Genomic DNA, 19,537 nt, shown 5'->3' with positions numbered 1-19,537 from the left:
GTAAAATTACATCAAAGAAGTCATTAATAAACATCTGACATGAGATTTAGAATCAAAGCTGAATTAAACAGATATTTAAACATTAATAAAATGCCAGCTACAACAACAATGTAGTCAGAACGTCAAAAAAGACTAGAAAAGACTCTGTAGTAAAATATAAAAATCTAGAATTATAAATAGAAATTTGGTCCATGGACGGGTTCATTGTTCTACTATTTACATTATGTATTAGAAGATTAATTTTCTTTCTTTAACAAAGTGACATCCACATCATCCAGACTTAATCAAAACTGACATTTCTTTCTGTACATTATCTTGCTTGATTGAGCGCTGCTGAATGTTGGTCTCTCTTAAAGTTGTTGACATTGTGGAAAACAGAAAGAAGATAAGTCCTGGGCAGCAGCTCTCTAGTAACCGGCGATGTGGTGGTCAATATTCTCTTTTGGAAACCTCTTTAGGAGAGACCCTATCATGAATAGGCCCCTTTCTCCCCGCCCCCCCCCCCCCCCCCACCCGCCCACCTTTCTAATTCTGGTACAGACTGGAAGCAGACCATGGGACTTGACACTGAACATGCTGAAAATGCAACTACAGCGAACATCAGTCTGGCCAGCATGATGCAAATGGGACATTCACATACTGCACAACGATTTCTGCTAACAATTTTTTTTATATAAAGGCACCCACAGGTCACTGTCCACTGGTGACACAAAATGGATACCAGGATTTCACAATGGATCCCTGTGTAGTTAACAAGATCTTAAATAGGATTGTGTTTTTTTTCTATGTTGGTGAAAAATCCACTGTTACACCAGAGACTCCATACTTTCTGCTCCATTACAGTCGTCGATAGACATGGCCAGGCCATTGTTTTCCAATGTAGTTGCAGGGTTTTCATCTTCTCTTGTGCTGACCAGGCTGAGGACAGCTTTGTATAAAAACTGGTACTGATCCTGTAGAGAGATAACAGGCCTCATTCTTGTATCAGCTTGTAACGCATTAAATGTGAGTCATTTGACTGGGTAAGAATTGTTTTCCCCTTCCCTCCAAAACAACATGAGAAAGGGCTGCCATCATACACGTATCCACTTCCAAAGTTACCTAATACTGAAGATGTATTCAACCACATCAAAAATTCCAATTCTATATTTCCCTCCTTTTGAGTTCCCCAGTAAGTGAAATAAAAAGTTAGCAGAATCTGAGTACCTCTGTGTTATGGATACAGAATTATTATATGATCACTTAGTGAAAAGATTTTGGATTTTTATTCGTAGTATACATTCTATAAATTGCTAGAGGCTCACCTGTGGTGTGGCTCACCTGTAGCCTGGACTCTGGAGCACAGTGCTGATGTTGAGCTGCTAACCTGTTCTGTCCTTTAAGGTTATTGCTCCTTCTGGGAATCCAGGTAAATCAGAGCAATTTACAAGAATTATAATCCCTTTATCTCCCACCTGCATCAGCGATTGCTGGCTTTTCCATCCATCTTAGCAGCTTTGGTTTAAAGATGCAGCTCCTCCAACAAAGGACCATCAAGCTCAGGCCAGAGCGTTTCCCCCACCCAGGCATGTTTAGAAGCATCCCTGTGGATTGATGACAGTACAACTCCTGCAACCACAGCAGTCATCACTGTCGGATGGACCCCAGGAAGACTCATCCTGCCACCCCCCTCCCCCCACCAATGAGCCCCATCACACCCATAGGCTTTAAGGAGAATTCAACACACACACTGAGACCAGAAAATGAAGATACCTCCACTGACACAGTCAACACAACAAATGTGGAAAATTCCCTGCCAGTGATGCCCAAACAGTCTGCTAGGTTGCCTTGGCTTTCCACCAATCCCAGGCTCATTCTGAAATGTGCTTTGAAAATGTTTTCACAAAAATGGTAAAGCAATCTGCATTCAAAGTGGTGAACTCACTATATCGGTGAAGACGCCAGGCCTCATTAAATTAATCATTTTAGCCACTTGATAAACATCCACCGAGTTTTCACGCTCCAGCTGATGCATCAGTTTAGTCAAAGCACAAAAGGTACCAGCTGTTATGCCCCCATGTCTGTTGAATGAAGAATAAAAGATGAGTTTTAGTGTTATATATATGTATAAGTGCAGAGCACACTAAAGTCAAAGGAAATGATAAAACCTTCACATCTCTTGGGCTTCATACCCACTGCAATGCAACTGCAGTTTGGTCCAAAACCAAACTTAAAAAAGGTCACAGTCAATCCAATGAAGAGTTCAAACTTCATTTAAAATCAGAAATGCCCCATATTCATGCAAGCATTGTCAATATGGATAAAGGCCTATGCTCTCCTGAAGATCCTATTAGGCCTGTCTGCCCTTCACCCCGATCTGGTACAATACAGAAGTCCGTAGTGAACTTCTAGTAAGTTTAATCAGAGCCTGGAATGTGAAGAGCATTACCAGGCTGGGCCTGAGAGGATCTTCCCCCTGCAGCATCTAACAGGATCTATTCAGGTACCTCCAGGAACCAGCGAAACACTACAAACTCTGTGGAATACCTTTTCCGTTTTGGGGTCTTCCTTAAAAAGACTAATGGGGTAAAAATGACATCTTTCTTTTCTGAGAAGGTGTTTCCATGAAGATACCTCTGTTGTACGTGTGGTTTAACTTTAGAAAAAGTAACATCGTAAATGACATACTCGTCGTGGACAATTGTTGGCCCATCCCTTGTATCAGCTTCTTCTCGAATTATGTTGAGGAGCTCAAAGGTTTTGCTTATCGGACCATCTGGATTTGGCCACTTTGGAGACTGGTAGTGCCTCACTTCAAGCACATAGTCATCCTGTAGCGGAGGGATTAAAAAAATATCATTACTGTCAATGCAGCTCTGTTATTCACAGACAGAAAGTGCACTTCTAATAGAGTGGAGTGCGCTGTATTCATTTTTTGTCGCACTTCCTAAAAGTGGGGCTATCGCAAGACACTCTAAATATTTGCCTTGAACTGCCAAAACTCATAATGATTTTGTCAGATTCAAAGGCTGAGGACTCAGACCTCTGCATTCTGGATTGTGAAATTGCATGTAATTAAGGACGTGTCTAAGAATGCTTTTAAGTACTGCTGGTACATCCTGATGCATTGCGAACATCACTATAATTCCAATTGGAGGGAAAACAAATTCTAATAATACTCTTGACCAACCTTGGAAGCAAACCACTACTTTAATACACACTCAGAGACATGCATTCTCATATGAGTGAACAAAGAGGACTAGTACTTCAGTGATTAGGGTATTGTTCTAAAAAGACGGTCTACCTGTAAACTTTAGGGATTAATCAATTCTGGTCGCTTGTGCATCCCCGATTTCTGTCACCCCACCATTGGCGGCCGTGCCTTCAGCTGCCTAGGCCCTAAGCTCTGGAATTCCCTCCCTAAACCTTTCTACCACTCTATTCTCCTTAAAGTTGCTCCTTAAAACTTACCTCTCTGACCAAGCTTTTGGCCACAATATCTCCTTATGTGGCTGGGTGTCAAATTTTGTTTGACAGTGCTTGCACCTTGGGACGTTTTTACTGCGTTAAAGGCACCATATAAATGCAAATTGTTCTTGTTGTTAATCGGTACAATGAATGTATGTGGTGAATAAACTGTTGTAATTCAGTATGTTACTGCCTTCATGCTATTTTAAATACACAGTGTATTTCCCACCGTGTTCATGCTAGGTTTCTCTGCACCATTTTTTATTTAATGTCAGCAGTATTTAGATCCGTACTTGGCATCGATTTTTGTCTGATTACATTTCTGTTAAGCACCTTGCGATGTTTTTCTACATTAAAGGTGCTGTATAATTTTGTTGTATGTTTAGTTTGATTTGGTTTAGCAATGAGATTTCAAACAGTTAAATCTTCAATAAACTGATGTGAAAAGTTATACTTTTACCACATCGTGTTATCTTGGAGGATTAGAAGAAGATAAATAACTGGAAATGTTGTAATTCTGTAGTGACTTAAAGCTGACTTTAGGGTAACCCACAGCTAATTTACCAAGAACTAGGAACTGTCACGTGTATGCTAGTGCACATATCAACAACAACAACTACTTGCATTTATACAGTGCCTTTAAGGTAGTAAAATATCCCAAGGTGCTTCACAGGAGCATTATCAAACAAAATTTGACACCGGGCCACATAAAGAGACATTAGGACAGGTGATCAAAAGCTTGGTTAAAGAGGTAGATTTTAAGGAGGAGAAAGGTAGAGAGGCAGAGAAGTTTAGGGAGGGAATTCCAGAGCAAGAGCTTAGACAGCTGAAGGCACGGCCGCCAATGGTGGAGCGATGAAAATCGGGGATGTGCGAAAGGCCAGAATTTGGAATATCTACAGTTCTCTTTCAGACTCATTACCAAATGAACTTTATCACTTCTCTTGGTGAGAACAAGAGAATCTCATTGAAATTGAACCACAATTTTAAACAACAAACATATATGTTTCCATGTTTCAGCTCAGTGATTAATAATATATGGCAAAAATATGAAGTAAATATAACTGTTTGCAATCCGACATCAAGCATGAGAATAAAAGAAACAAAATGTAAATTGGCGTGATTAAATCTTTAATGTACCACAGATTATTTAAACGGGGTCACGACTTCCATAACGAGAATTATCTGAAGCAGAACTGTATCATGGACTGTTTTCATTTTATATTATAGGGAAAGAAGACATATTTGGCCAAAATGAAAATTTCCTTTGAAACACTACAGTGAATGGGGACTAAACAAATCTTATATTTTCACATTTGCCACCCCAATGTTTTAGAATTTTCTTTTTTCTGGTGGGGGTGGGGAATGATCGCAGAGAAGCAAATGGATGTCAGTCATTCATGGAAACAGACAAATGCTTAAGTAACCATAAATTACATCAGATGATAATGCAAGCATTGTCAATATAGATTGTCAACAGTTATATTTACTTCATATTTTTGCCATATATTATTAATCACTGAGTGAGGGAGCACGGAGTAGCAGCTATCAACAGAGTCTGGTTTCGACAGAGTCTATAATTGGGAACTTGGTGAGTGAGGGGATTCGGTGCAGTAAGGGGTGAGGTGCATTTGTTTAGACAGCAGAGAGGAGCGTACCGAGAGTGGGTCACAGCAACAACAAAACCAAACTGCAGTGAGACATCACAGGTAAGGCAGGTCGGTGGTTGGTGGTGAGTATCTCTTCTGTTTTCTTCTTTCTTAGGTCTGTGTGCTAAGTAACTTATAGCATGAAACTATTTTTTTTTTTTAAAACTAAACTTAATTTAATAAATTAAACAAGGCCAGTACTTGGTTCAACCTAAAAATAATTTAATTGGCATTGTAGTAATCAATTAAATCAATAAAATAGTTATGACATGGCAGGAGATGTGTTGCAGCTGCAATATGTGGGGGCTACTGGAAAGTTTTGTCCAGGGCGACTACATCTGTGGTAAGTGTCTGCAGCTCGAGGAACTTTGGCTCTGAGTTGAGGAGCTGGAGTCCGAGCTGCAGACATTGCGAGGCATCAGGGAGGGAGAAAGTCACCTGGACACTTTGATCCAGGAGGCAGTCACGCTTTTTAGATTAAATACTGTAGAATTGGCACGTGGTCAGGGACAGGAGGGTGTGACTGCGAGTGAGGCAGGTACGGGGATCCAGGAGGTAGCATTACAGGAGCCTCAGCCTCTGCACTTGTCCAATAGATACGAGGTTCTTGCAGCCCTTGTGCATGAATGCAGGGACTGCAGGGAGGATGAGCAAACTGGCCATGGCACCATTCAGGGGACCATTCAAGTGGGGGAGTGAAAAGGAATGTGGTTGTAGTAGGCGACAGTATAGTTAGAGGGATAGATACTGTTCCCTGCAGCCAAGAGCAAGAATCCCGAAGGCTGTGTTGCCTACCCAGTGCCAGGGTTAAGGACATCTCCTCGGGGCTAGAGAGAAACTTAGAGTGGGAGGGGGAGGATCCAGTTGTTGTGGTCCACGTAGGTACCAACGACAGAGGTAGGACTAAGAAAGAGGTTCTGCTGAGGGAGTTTGAGCAGCTAGGGACGAAATTAAAAAGCAGAACCACAATGGTGATAATCTCCTGATTATTATCTGAACCATGAGCAAATTGGCACAGGGTAAATCAGATCAGAGAGATGAATGCGTGGCTCAAAGATTGGTGTGGGAGAAGTGGGTTTCGATTCATGGGGCACTGGCATCGTACTGGGGAAAGAGGGAGCTGTTCCGTTGGGATGGGCTGAACCACGGTGGGACCAGTGTTCTGGCAAACCGAATAACTAGGGCAGTAGAGAAGGCTTTAAACTAAATCGAGGGTGGGGGGGGAAGACTCAGGTGGGGCGAAGTTTAGATTGATAAAGAGAAAAGACAAGGAAGTAGTACAGGAAAGTGATGGGGGTAATGATAAACAGAGTGTGTCAGGAAGGGACAGAGCCTACAAACATAAGAGTGCACTAGCAAATAGGGCTGGGGTAGGAAAGAATGGTAAAAAGACAAAATCAAAGGTTCTTTATCTGAATGCGCGCAGCATTCGTCATAAGATAGATGAATTGGCGGCACAAATAGAAACAAATGGGTATGACCACGTGGCCATTACAGAGACGTGGTTGCAAGGTGACCAAGGTTGGGAGCTAAATATTCGCGTTATTTAACATTTCGGAAGGATAGGAAAAAAGGTAAAGGTGGTGGGGTAGCTCTGTTAATAAAGGATGAAATTGGTATAATAGTGAGAAATGATCTTGGCTCAGAAGATCAAGATGTCGAATCAATTTGGGTGGAGGTAAGAAATAGCAAGGGAAAGAAATCATTGGTGAGAGTAGTATATAGGCCCCCTAACAGTAGCTACACTGTAGGGCAAAATATTAATCAGGAAATAAGGGAGGCTTGTAAAAAAGGTAATGTAATAATCATGGGCGATTTTAACTTTCACATAGATTGGACAAATCAAATTGGCAAAAATAGCCCTGAGGAGGAGTTCACAGAGTGTATTAGGGACTGTTTCTTAGACCAATACATCGGGGAACCAACCAGGGAACAGGCCAATTTGGATCTGGTAATGGGTAACGAAACAGGATTAATTAATGATCTCAAAGTAAAGGATCCCTTGGGAAGCAGTGATCATAACATGATCGAATTTCACATCCCGTTTGAGAGCGAGGATCTTGGGTCTGAAACTACTGTATTAAACTTAAATAAGGGCAATTATAAAGGAATGAGGGCGGAATTGGCTAAAGTGGACTGGGTAAACAGATTAGATGGTATGATGGTGGATAAGCAGTGGCAAACATTCAAAAAGATATTTTATGATTCGCAACAAAAATATATCCCTGTGAAGAGGAAAGACTCCACAAAAAGGGTGAACCAACCATGGCTAACTAAGGAAGTAAAGGATGGTATCAGGTTAAAAGAAAAAGCATACAACATGGCAAAGATTACTGGTATGCCCGAAGATTGGGAAAACTTTAAAAACCAGCAAAGGATGACTAAAAGAATAATAGAGGGAGTAAATAAATTATGAGAGTAAACTAACAAGGAATATAAAAACTGACAGTAAAAGCTTCTACAAGTATATAAAAAGGAAAAGGGTAACTAAAGTAAACATTGGTCCCTTAGAGGATGAGACTGGGGAAATAATAATGGAAAACAAGGAAATGGCAGAGGAATTGAACAGATATTTTGTATCTGTCTTCACAGGAGAAGACACTAATAATATACCAATAATAGTAGAAAATCAAGGGGGCAAAGGGGAGGGAGGAACTAAAAACAATCACTATCACTAGAGAAAAAGTACTAGGTAAACTAATGGGTTTAAAGACTGACAAGTCCCCTGGACCTGATTGCTTGCATCTGAGGATCTTAAAGGAAGTGGCTCCAGAGATAGTGAATGCATTGGTTGTAATCTTCCAGAATTCACTAGATTCTGGGAAGGTCCCAGCGGATTGGAAAACCTCAAACGTAACACCCCTATTCAAGAAGGAAGTGAGACAGAAAGCAGATAACTATAGACCAGTTAGCCTAACATCTGTCACTGGGAAAATGCTAGAATCCATTATTAAGGAAGTAGTAGCAGGACATTTGGAGACTCATAATACAATCAAGGAGAGTCAACATGGTTTTATGAAGGGGAAATCATGGCTGACAAATTTATTAGCGTTCTTTGAGGAAGTAACGGGCAGGGTGGATAAAGGGGAACCAATGGATGCAGTACATTTGGATTTCCAAAAGGCATTCGATAAGGTGCCACATAAAAGATTACTGCACAAGATAAGAGCTCATGGTGTTGGGGGTAATATACTGGCACGGATAGAGGATTGGCTAACTAACAGAAAACAAAGAGTCGGGATAAAAGGGTCATTTTCAAAATGGCAATCTGCAACTAGTGGGGTGCCGCAGGGCTCAGTGCTGGGGCCTCAACTATTTACAATATTTATATCAATGACTTGGATGAAGGAACAGAGTGTCTTGTGGCCAAATTTGCTGATGATACAAAGATTGGTGGAAAAGCAAGTTGGAATGAGGACACAAAGTGTCTGCAAAGGGATATTGACAGGTTAAGCAAATGGGCAAAAATTCATGTGGGAAAATGTGAAGTCATCCACTTTGGGAGGAAAAATAAAAAAGCAAAATATTATTTGAATGGAGAAGTACTACAAAATGCTGCGGTACTGAGGGATCTGGGTGTCCTCGTACATGAAACACAAAAAGTCAACATGGAGGTGCAGCAGGTAATCCAGAAGGCAAACAGAATATTGGCCTTTATTTCTAGGAGGATGGAGTATAAAAGCAGGGAAGTCATGCTACAACTGTACAGGGTGCTGGTGAGACCACACCTGGAGTACTGCATAAAGTTCTGGTCCCCTTATTTAAGGAAGGACATACTTTCATGGAGGCAGTTCAGAGAAGGTTCACTAGGTTGATTCTGGGTATGGAAGGGTTGTCTTATGAGGAAAGATTGAACAGGTTGGGTCTATACTCATTGGAGTTTAGAAGAATGAGGGGAGATCTTATTGAAACATACAAGATTCTGAGGATACTCGATAGGGTAGATGCTGAGAGGATGTTACCCCTCATGGGGGAATCTAAAACTAGGGGGCATAGTCTCAGAATAAGGGGCCGCCCGTTTAAGATGGAAATGAGGAGGAATTTCTTCTCCCAGAGGCTCGTGAATCTTTAGAATTCTTTACCCCAAAAAACTGTGGAGGCTGAGTCATTGAATACATTCAAGGCTGAGTTAGACAAATTTTTGATCAGCAAGGGAGTCAAAGGATATGGGGAAAAGGCGGGAAAGGGGAGTTGAGGTAAAAATCAGATCAGCCATGATCTCATTGAATGGCGGAGCAGGCTCGAGGGGCCGAATGGCCTACTCTTGCTCTTATCTCTATGGTCTTATTATAATAGAAAGTGATGCTAACACATTTTACATTTAATGAAATAGAACCTTATTTGACCTAAGACGTTCTTAACTAAATCTAATGTTTTCCATTTTTCTCCTCTGCCAATTTGCTCCCTACCCTGCCTCTCCTGAAGGCATTGAATCCTTGCTAGGGTACAGTTACACACGTGCTGGTCAGTCTCTGGTACTTTCCTCACGTATGTTATTCTTGTGTCAGCCTCGACTTGCAGGTGGACTATTTGGTCATGGACGACATCACAAGTGAAATTGATCCTGTTCAACCGTGTTCATTTACAGCAGAGTTTGTTGGATAGCGATCAGGGCGAGAACCCTGGCTGATTTTTCCCTTCACTAAATCATGGCTGCTGAGGCCAACAGTCGTGCCTCCTGCTCCAACCCGACTCGAATCAGCTAGTGTGTCATAGTAAGGAACTAAGATCTTTAAAAGGGAAGTGTCGACAGGTGCTGCAAAAGAAATATCTGTATACTTATCACTGCCCACTATTCCGATTCAGGGATACAAGGGGGGTGATTTTAACCCCCAAGAACGGGTGGGTTGGGGGCGGGTGGGAGTTGAAAATAGTTGTTTTTTTGGGTCGCAACTGCAAAATTTTCGGACTTTGCATTCTCAGTGGGAACCTGTACTTTTACAGGCCAATGTTAAACCCGGAAATAAAGCCGGGTTGCAGTCGCGACCCAAAAAACAACTGTTTTCAACTCCCACCCACCCCCAACCCACCTGTTCTTGGGGTTTAAAATCACCCCCAAGATGTCCTGTCCGAAACTGCTTCCAACTGATAGTTCGAAAGAATAAAGCATAGATGCAAAGAATAGCTGAAACAGAGACTGGGGTGTAGATATCTCATTTTCTAACATCCAGCATGAAGTTGCTATTCAGTAGAACATGACTGCCCTTTTCTCTTGACCACTGGGTGAAAAGATCTACTGGTATCAGAAACCACCTATTAAATTAACCAACAACAGAAAACGCTGAGACACTCAGCAGGTCAGGCAGCATGGTCATGAAAGCTCAAGTCAGTTGACGTTTCAGATATAAACCCTCAGAACTGAAAGAAAATACAGATGAAGAGCATTTAAGAAGAAACAGAACAGGGGGGAGGGGGAGGCGGAACACAGGACATAGAATGACCTGTAAAGTGCTCAGGTGGGGGATTAGGAAATGGTTCATGTGCAGAAGTGATATGCACAAGAGGAATAATGAGAGAAATAAAAAAAAACATGAGACACAGAGTGTGAGAAGAGCTAAAGGGGGATAGGTAAGTGGAATGGGAAGCATGGAAAGCTGGCAAAGTGCAGCAGGAGGCGCCAGCGACCCAGGAGTCTGGTGGATGAAAAAAAGTAGGTTGACAGGGTGCAGACTGCCCGTCTGGTTATTCATTTAACCAGATGTTTCCAAAAAAACAAAAATCATTTATGATACAATGGTGACCCAGTATAGATGATTTTGTTTAAATCTGGGCATGATACTTATTGTGAAAATAATATTACAATTAGTTTATGGCTTATGTTCCAAGATAATTACATTACAACGGGCCACATAACTGAATCTCTCTTTCCTTGTAGTGCTGGTTCACTCTAATTTTTGGCCCTTTACCTGTGTTGCTTCCAGAATGAAATCTTGGATGATGAGTTGTTCTTCATTGGAAAGACACAAGTGGCTCTCGCTGATCAGACTCACTGTGAAAGCTTCACAATTCATCGGTTCTTCTTTCCTTGGCCAGTATACGGATTCATTCTCGGTCTGTAAAGCATCGATTGCACAGTGTTTATATCCACACAAATATCCTGTCTGTTGCTTACGGGTAAAGGTTAAGAACGTATTCTGTGACCAGCACTTTGTTCAAGAAATCTTCTCTGAAGCTCTTGGAGAACGGCCAGGGACTGATTTAAAATATGAGTAGGACCAATTCCAACTCTTACCCTAAACTTCTGATGATCTATCACAGTGCTGTCCTATTCAAGCCAAGCATTAGTCAATTTACTGTAAAGCGGGGTATTTATTTTTGTCATTCATGTTTTTAAAGGCAGGACAAACTTTAACTCTAGGCTTCTTTTAAACTTTCAAAATATCTAAATCTGATTTCCTGTCTAATCGTGAGCATCATTAAATAGAATAAAGGAAATGTACATTTCTTAATTTAGGTCTTCAGCCATGGCTCAGTGATCGCACTCTCGTCTCTGAATCAGAAGATTGTGGGTTCAAGCCCCACTCCAAGACAGGAGCACAAAATCTAGGCTGACACTTCAGTGCAGTATTGAGGGAGTGCTGCACTGTTGGAGGTGCGGTCTTTTGGTTGAGATGTTAAACCAAGGACCCATCTGCCCTCAGGTGGATGTAAAATTTCCTTTGGCAATATTTCAAAGAAGAGCAGGGGAGTTCTCCCAGTGTCCTGGCCCACATTTATCCCTCAATTAACATCACTAAAAAACCAAATTATCTGGTTATTATCACATTGCTGTTTGTGGGACCTTGCTGTGCGCAAATTGGCTGTCGCGTTTCCTACGTTACAGCAGTGAACACACGTCAAATGTACTTCATTGGCTGTAAAGTGTTTTGGGACATCTTGAGGTTGTGAAAGTTCTTTCTTTTTGTAATACTCTCACAATTGTCATTTTAAATTTATTGGAGGGGGGGGGGGGGAAGACAACAACAACAACTTGCATTTATATAGCGCCTTTAACATAGCAAAAGGTCTCAAGGCGCTTCACAGGAGTGTTGTCAAACAAAATTTGATGCCGAGCCATATAAGGAGATATTAGGACAGGTGAGGTAGGTTTTAAGGAGGAGAGAGAGGTACAGAGGTGGAGAGGTTTAGGGAGGGACTTCCAGCTGAAGGCACGGCCGCCAGTGGTGGAGCGATTAAAATCGGGGATGTGCAAGAGGCAAGAATTGGAGGAGCGTGGAGATCTCAGAGGATTATAGGGCTGGAAGAGGTTACAGAGATAAGAAGGGCTGAGGCCATGGAGTGATTTGAAAACAAGGATGAGAATATTAAAATTGAGGCGTTCCTGGACCAGGAGCCAATGTAGGTCAGCGAGCACAGGGGTGATGTGTGAATGGGACTTGGTGCAAGTTAGGATACAAGAGACAGAGTTTTGGATGAGCTCAAGTTTATGGAGGGAGGAAGATGGGACGCTGGTGAGGAGAGCATTGGAATAGTCAAGTCTAGAGGTAACAAAGTCATGGATGAGGGTTTCAGCAGCAGATGAGCTGAGGCAGAGGAGGAGACAGGTGATGTTACAGAGGTGGAAATAGGCGGTCATGGTGATGGAGCAGATATGTGGTCGGAAGCTCATCTCGGTCAAATAGGACGCCAAGGTTGTGAACGGTCTGGTTCAGCCTCAGACAGTGGCCAGGGAGAGGGATGGAGTTGGTGGTTAGGGAACGGAGTTTGTGGCAGGGACCAATGGCTTTGGTCTTCCCAATATTTAGTTGAAGGAAATTTTTGCTCATCCAGTGCTGGATGTCAGTCAAGCAGTGTGACAAATCAGAGACAGTAGAGGAGTCGAGAGAGGTGGTGGTGAACTAGAGCTGGGTGTTGTCAGCGTACATGTGGAATCTGATGTTGTGTTTTCCGATGATGTTGCTGAGGGGCAGCATGTAGATGGGAAACAGGGGAAGCCAAGGATAGATCCTTGGGGGACTCCAGAGGTAATGGTGCGGGAGCGGGAAGAGAAGCCGTTGCAGGTGTTTCTCTGGCTACGACTGGATGATAAAAATGGAACCAGGCAAGGGCAGTCCTACCCAGCTGGACGACGGAGGAGAGGCGATGGAGGAGGATGGTGTGATCAACCGTGTCAAAGGCTGCAGACAGGTCGAGAAGGATTAGGAGGGATAATTTACCACAGTCTTAGCCACATAGGATATCAATTGTGACTTTGATAAGGGCCGTTTCAGTACTGTGGCAGGGGCGGAAACCTGATTGGAGGAATTTAAACATGGAGTTATGGGAAAGATGAGCACGGATTTGGGAGGCGACAACATGTTCAAGGACTTTGGAGAGGTAAGGGAAGTTGGTGATGGGGCGGTAATTGCAAGGACAGAGGGGGTCAAAGGTGTTTTTTTTGAGGAGGGGGGATATTGGCAGATTTGAAGAGGAGGGGAACAGTACCTGAGGAGAGGCAACCATTGAAAATATCAGCTAACATGGGGGCCAGGAAGGTAAGTTGGGTGGTCAGCAGATTAGTGGGCTTAGGGTCGAGGGAGCAGGAGGTGGGTCTCATGGACAAGATGAGCTCTGAGAGGGCATGAGGGGAGATAGGAGAGAAACTAGAGAAAGATGTAAGTTCAGGGCTAAGGCAGGGGGGAACCATAGGGGAAGTTTGGGTTGGTGGGCTAGGGGAAAGGAGGGAAGCGGCAGAGGCAGCTGAATGGATGGTCTCAATCTTAGTGACAAAGTAGCCCATGAGCTCCTCACACTTGTTGTTGGAGGTGAGGGTGGATGAGACAGAGGAGAGGGGTTAAGAAGATGGTTTGTAGTGAAGAAAAGCCGGGAGTTATCTTTGCATTCCAGGATTATCCTGGAATAGTGAGCAGTGTTGGCAGAGGAGAGCAGGACCCGATAGTGCTTTATGTGGTCCAACCAGATCTGGTGACAAATGGCTAAACCAGTTGTCTGCCATAAACATTCCAGTCTGCGTCCCTTGGACTTTGGAGCGGAGATGAGGGCCTTACCATGAGGAATGACCAGGGTGAGATACAGCAATGGTTTTAATGGGGACAAGGGCATCAAAGGTGGAGGTGAGGGTGTGATTAAGCAGATTGGTAGCTGCAGAAATGTCGTGGTGAATGGAGGGCCAAGGGCTGGACAGTTGAGAATTTGAAAGTGCCGTTGTAAGTGACTTGGGGGAGAGTTTTTTCCAGTGGCGAACACAGAAGGAAGTGGGATTGGGAGGGGGAAGGGGGATGTGGGTGAAGAGGGATACAAGGAAGGGATCAGAGATGGCCTTATCCGTGATTGACATGATGGGAGTAGAAAGGCCACGTGAGCTGGCAAGGTGGAGGGGGTGGCCATGAATATGGGTAGGGGAGTTTATATGGAGGGAGAGATTAAGGGAGGATAGGAGGGCAATGAACTCAAGAGAGAGAGCACGATGAGTTGAAATGGAGGTTGAAATCACCAAGGATAAAAAGTTGCTCGGTGCAGAGGCTGAGGGAGGAAAGCAGTGAAGATACTTCGGTGAGAAACTTGGCGTGGTACTTGTGTGGGTGGTAGAGATTCTATAGGTGAGATACTCAAAGGAAGAGAAGGTGCCAGAGCAGTAGGGGGATCGACCAAGGTGTGATTTGGTGATAAGGACCACATCGCCACCGCAACGGTCTGGGCAGGCAAGTGATGGAAGATATAACCAGGCAGGGAGGCTTCATTAAGGGGGAAGGTATCATCACCCATTAGCCATGTTTCTGTCAAGGCCCTGATGTCGATGCAATCATCCACAAGAAGCTCATGGATGGCAAGGGCCTTGTTCACAAGTGAGTGGGCATTCTGGAGGGAGATGCGGAGAGGGATGGTGATAACTGATCCGCTGGCAGAGTCCACAGGGTCAGCACTGGGAGGGGTGAGTGGATCAGGAAGGAGATTGGCAAGATTAGCCCCCAGTGTTCGCGCTGGGCGGGAAAGTCGGTGAGAGGGTTGAATGGGGCAGTTGGGGTTGCTGCTCATAAAGAGGCAGCGACGAGTGTCTCGATGGGCCCTTCGGGGATGCCAAGAGAGGCACAGAGGGAAGCTGTAGGCTTATCTAAGAGGGAGTCAAGCCTGGGACAGCGGCAGGAAAGTAAGAAGGTGGAGGAGTGCTGAAGGGTTGGGGTAGGGGCCTGGTCGGGGGGTGGGGGCAGAGTACCCGAGAGGAAAGAAATGAAATGAGGCATGACGACAGGAGAGAGGGGCCTAGGAGAGAAAATAAGAAAAAAGGTGAAAAACGGGGAAAGAAGAAGTGAAGGGCTCGGGTCCAGAACAGCGGCCAAAACGCACACGCAAATGAACACAGGGAAACTCAAGTTACATAGGCATGGTTACATAACAAGATTAGGATAGATGTCCTGGTAATAAACGGGGAATAGAGAGGAGACAAAAGGAGGGAGTCCAAGGTTAAAGTCAGAGGTCCTGTGGTGAGATAAGGCTGACGTAGATAGGGTGGAGTCAGCTGGGAGTATCAACAAACTGATGTCTAGCTTCGGAGACAGGTGTGGAGGGCGAGTGAGTCCAGAAGCTATTTGAAGGGTAGAGTATTGGAGGATGCACTGCTGGAGGTATTTCCGTGGGAATGAAGAGCCAGGGGGTGAGAATCAACCGCGGGGCAGAAAAACGGTGGCGAAGTTGGAGGTCACTATAAGATCCAGAAGTGGCGGAGAAATGGACTTCAGCCCAGGAGAGTGAATTTCTGATCAGGACCCAGACTGTAGTAAAATAAAGCTGAAAAACCAGTAGGACCAGTAGGACAGTCAAAAGCTCAGCAGGTAACAGCAGCGGTGGGGGTTGGACTGTAGGCTAGACAAAGTTACCTTAAAACTTAAGCAACTGAATAGCAGATCAGAGTCACAGCAGCTGAGTCTTGCAGTGTAGTCCAGAGTAGTTCAATGGAGTAGCCCAGTCTTGATGGCAGAGAAGTCCAGGGATTTGGAGGCCAAATTTGAGCAAAGATCCAGTGCTCACCGATGAAAACAAAGAGCAGGCATGGTCAGGGGATGGGCAGTGGGCCCAGGTAACTTTCAACTTGCAGCTTGAACTTGTAGTTAGGGCTAAAATGCACCCACCATTAGAACCAGGAGAACTTAAACAGTGGAAGAGAGGAGATAGGGGGAGAAAGGGCAAAGGATGGCAACGCATGGCCAAGGATAGAGTTATAAGGCAAAGGTGCTCCCTAGGGAGCACCCAGCCCAGGAGCCATCGTCTGGCTACTTTTCTAATCTGAGGGAGTGAATTTCTGTGGGGATTCTCCCACTCATCCACTCGTAACTTCAGCGAAAGAGCCGCGGACGTCCTGGGAAAATGGTGTTTCCGCAGCTCTTCTGTCAAAGATTCAGCGGATGAGCCGGAGATTTTTTTCAGTGAATATTGTGTTCAGTGAGGACACTGGTCAGAAGCAGACAGAAAGGTCCCTCCACTCTGCCCAATAATATGGCAATGACTCAATGCTCTCTCATTCCTTGTGGCTCGTGTGGAGCATAAACGCCAGCACAGACCAGTTGGGGCGAATGGCCTGTTTCTATGCTGTAAATTCTATATAATTCCGGTACAATGCTGCTGTTGAAATGTTATTACATGTGCACTATGCTGGTCAGAGTAGATAAACAAAAAGGATGTTATTGTAGCAATCAAAATGTAATCATCATTCAGAAACATTACAGTCACGTCTTTAGGTTGGATTTTGATAGACTGATATCCGTGACCTGGTTAACAACATTTACACTGCTGAATCCGGCTTCCTTATCCTGGCAGTAGACTCAAACCTAGTTTTCCTGTGCTTTAACAATTCTGCTATTGGGATAAACAGCTGGATCTGGTAGTGAAAACATCTGGGAGCAGGCTTCCAAAATCCAAATTAAAATAAGGGCCTATATATAAAAAGTTTAAAATAAAATTAAAAAGACACCGTACCAGCCCTTGGTTATCTGGCAGCATGACAATAACTTGAGCGTTGTAGTCCCATATCATTTTCCAAAAGTCCTTTGTGGTATGTGGCAGTGGATGTTGGGTGATTATGAACTCGTCACTTTGATGAAATCCCTGGAATTAAATGCAAAGAATGTACAAATGCTCATGAATGATCTTTAGAATACAAATCCATCAGGCAATATTCACATCGTCTACCTACACATTCAACATGACAAAAACAAAAAATGACATGAAGCAGACCCAATGCTTGTACAGTTCAGACCTCGAATCAGCTGGTAATCTGCATTTAGGCTGCGTGTGTGATGGTGCACAGTGCTTGTGGTGCATGGACTGTATTAGAGCTTTCAAAATCTAGGCTGACACTCCAATGCAGTACTGAGGGAGTGCTGCACTGATGGAAGTGCTGTCTTTCAGATTAGACATTAAACCGAGGCCGTCTGCCCTCTGAGGTGGACGTAAAAGATCCTGAGGCACAGTTTCGAAGAAGAGCGGTTCTCCCCGGTGTCCTGGCCAATATTTATCCCTCGACCAACATCACAAAAAACAGATCATCTGGTCATTATAGCATTGCTGTTTGTGGGACCTTGCTGTGTGTAAATTGGCTGCTGCATTTCCTACAACACTTCAAAAATACTTCATTGGCTGTAAAGCATTTTGGGAAGTTCTGAGGTTGTGAAAGACGTAATATAAATGGAAGTCTGTCTTTTTTCATACAAACCTAGCACTTCAATTTTAGTGTCAGATTAAATCTCCTTTTTTTCTTTCTGTTGCCCTCTGTTTCATTTTGCTTTCAGTTCTAGAGGTATTAAAAGTTGCAGGAAAGGTAGCAGAGCTTAAAACCTATACACTGATTTTATTTATCGCAATGTTTCCGATCCCTTCAGGAGCATTATGTGTTGGAGCAAAATGCAGGTTTCATTGGACGCAGAGGTTAGTCTTGCAAAATGCACCCACAAGCCTGTGCTAAAAGAATGGATTCATCATGACGGTGACTCTGCATTTGGTTGCTTAGCAACCCTGGTCTCAGTGAGAATCAGTAAAATTGATTGTTTTTCCAGTCAATTCAAGAATTGACAGAAACTGAAATCAGATGTGAGGGGAAAGAATGAGAGTTTGGCTACCAATTAGCTGGTTAATGTGATCTGGCAAAGTGTTCTCAACCTTTAACTCTCATTTACAGGTTGGGTGGATGTATTGGGCCAGAATTTACTGTCACCATTCGTTAGACTTGCCCTTGCCCATTTAATTTCCATGAGCGTTTGCACAGCAAGCTGCTATAAGTGGGAGATGGAAACAGCACAGCACTCTCTACAGGGCATCTGGAATCTGTGTGAACAGGATAAGCAACTGGGTATCTCCTTAGCCAATCAGATTGAAGGATTGTTAATGAACAGCAAAGTCTTTTTTTAATTCGTTCATGGGATGTGGGCATCGCTGGCAAGGCCAGCATTTATTGCCCATCCCTAATTGCCCTTGAGAAGGTGGTGGTGAGCCGTCTTCTTGAAACGCCTACAGTCCATGTGGTGAAGGTTCTCCCACGGTGCTGTTAGGTAGGGAGTCTGAACCAGGAAGTTTAAGTTAGAATAGTGAATTTAATGTAAAATCAGGTACAGAAAGTGAAATAAAGAGAGGGAAAGAAAGATTGGATTAAGAGAGAAAAAAAGAGACAGAAATATAAAGCAAAAAAAAATTAATTTACATTTAAAAAAATCTCCAACAACAATTAAAATGTGAAGGATTGAGACTCCACACTTGTAAAAGTTAATTTTCAGTGCCAGAGAGGTTGTTTGGCAGTAATTAAGAGTTATCACGCTGTTAAAAAGGATACTTAGACTGAAATGGACAAGCCCTAACTTTGTGGCGAGTTTAGTTCGTATCTACCATGCAAATACAGGAACTTGACGCTGTTCAATGGTGAGTCAGACAGCGAGATGCCATTTTCGTGAACCTATCGGCGGAGTGGCACATCTCGGACAGCAACTTCCGAATTTTCGCATTTAACTGTGCATCTGCCCTAGCCTGAAGTTGCTGTGTGATTTATGCATAAATAACGGCGAGTGTCAATAGCCTCACCATTATTTTGATAGTAAATTCTGGCCCACTGAGCTGGGTCATTCCCCTCTCTCTCCTCTGTGGAATTCAAAGACAGGCTGTTCTCTGACCAGCTGCTCACTGTGGTGTTTGTTCATTATAATGCATGTTGGGGTATCTGTCATTGGAAAGAAGCCTAGATTGCCTTGAGAAGACAAGTCTGGCAGGACTTTGTTTCCTCATAGATCCGCATTGGGAGTGACCAGGAACAAGTTCACTGGTGTAGCCCAGAGATGCCCAAGCTGTGGTCCGTGAACTATATCCAGCTCGTGAAGCCCTCGCTGGGTCCAAATTTCTGCTCAATCTCAGCTCGTTAAACATCCTGGGCCTGGAGGACTGATAATTGCCGCTCCCTGATTGATATAACCAGTCGTCTAGGCTCAGGAGGATTAAAAGAGCTGAGGGTGTATCTTGCAAATTTT

The 19,537-nt window shown here is 43.6% G+C and overlaps 1 protein-coding gene across 1 annotated transcript in view; it reads right to left on the bottom strand.

Moving 5' to 3' along the window:
- Window positions 1-525: 525 nt before the first annotated feature.
- Window positions 526-19,537, bottom strand: part of LOC137334809 (receptor-type tyrosine-protein phosphatase zeta-like) — a 256,238-nt gene continuing 237,226 nt past the window's right edge. Inside the window, exons 26-30 of the mRNA XM_067999798.1 lie at window positions 17,007-17,135; window positions 11,003-11,149; window positions 2,668-2,810; window positions 1,925-2,060; window positions 526-953 (exon numbers count right to left, since the gene is read on the bottom strand). Of these exons, the coding sequence (XP_067855899.1) occupies window positions 807-953; window positions 1,925-2,060; window positions 2,668-2,810; window positions 11,003-11,149; window positions 17,007-17,135 (702 nt within the window). The 3' untranslated portion in view covers window positions 526-806. The remainder of the gene's footprint in view (window positions 954-1,924; window positions 2,061-2,667; window positions 2,811-11,002; window positions 11,150-17,006; window positions 17,136-19,537) is intronic.

Source organism: Heptranchias perlo, chromosome 18 (genome assembly GCF_035084215.1).
Source record: "Heptranchias perlo isolate sHepPer1 chromosome 18, sHepPer1.hap1, whole genome shotgun sequence".
Lineage (NCBI taxonomy): Eukaryota > Metazoa > Chordata > Chondrichthyes > Hexanchiformes > Hexanchidae > Heptranchias > Heptranchias perlo.
The sequence above is the reverse complement of the archived record's forward strand: the minus strand, read 5'-3'. Positions and strand labels throughout refer to the sequence as shown.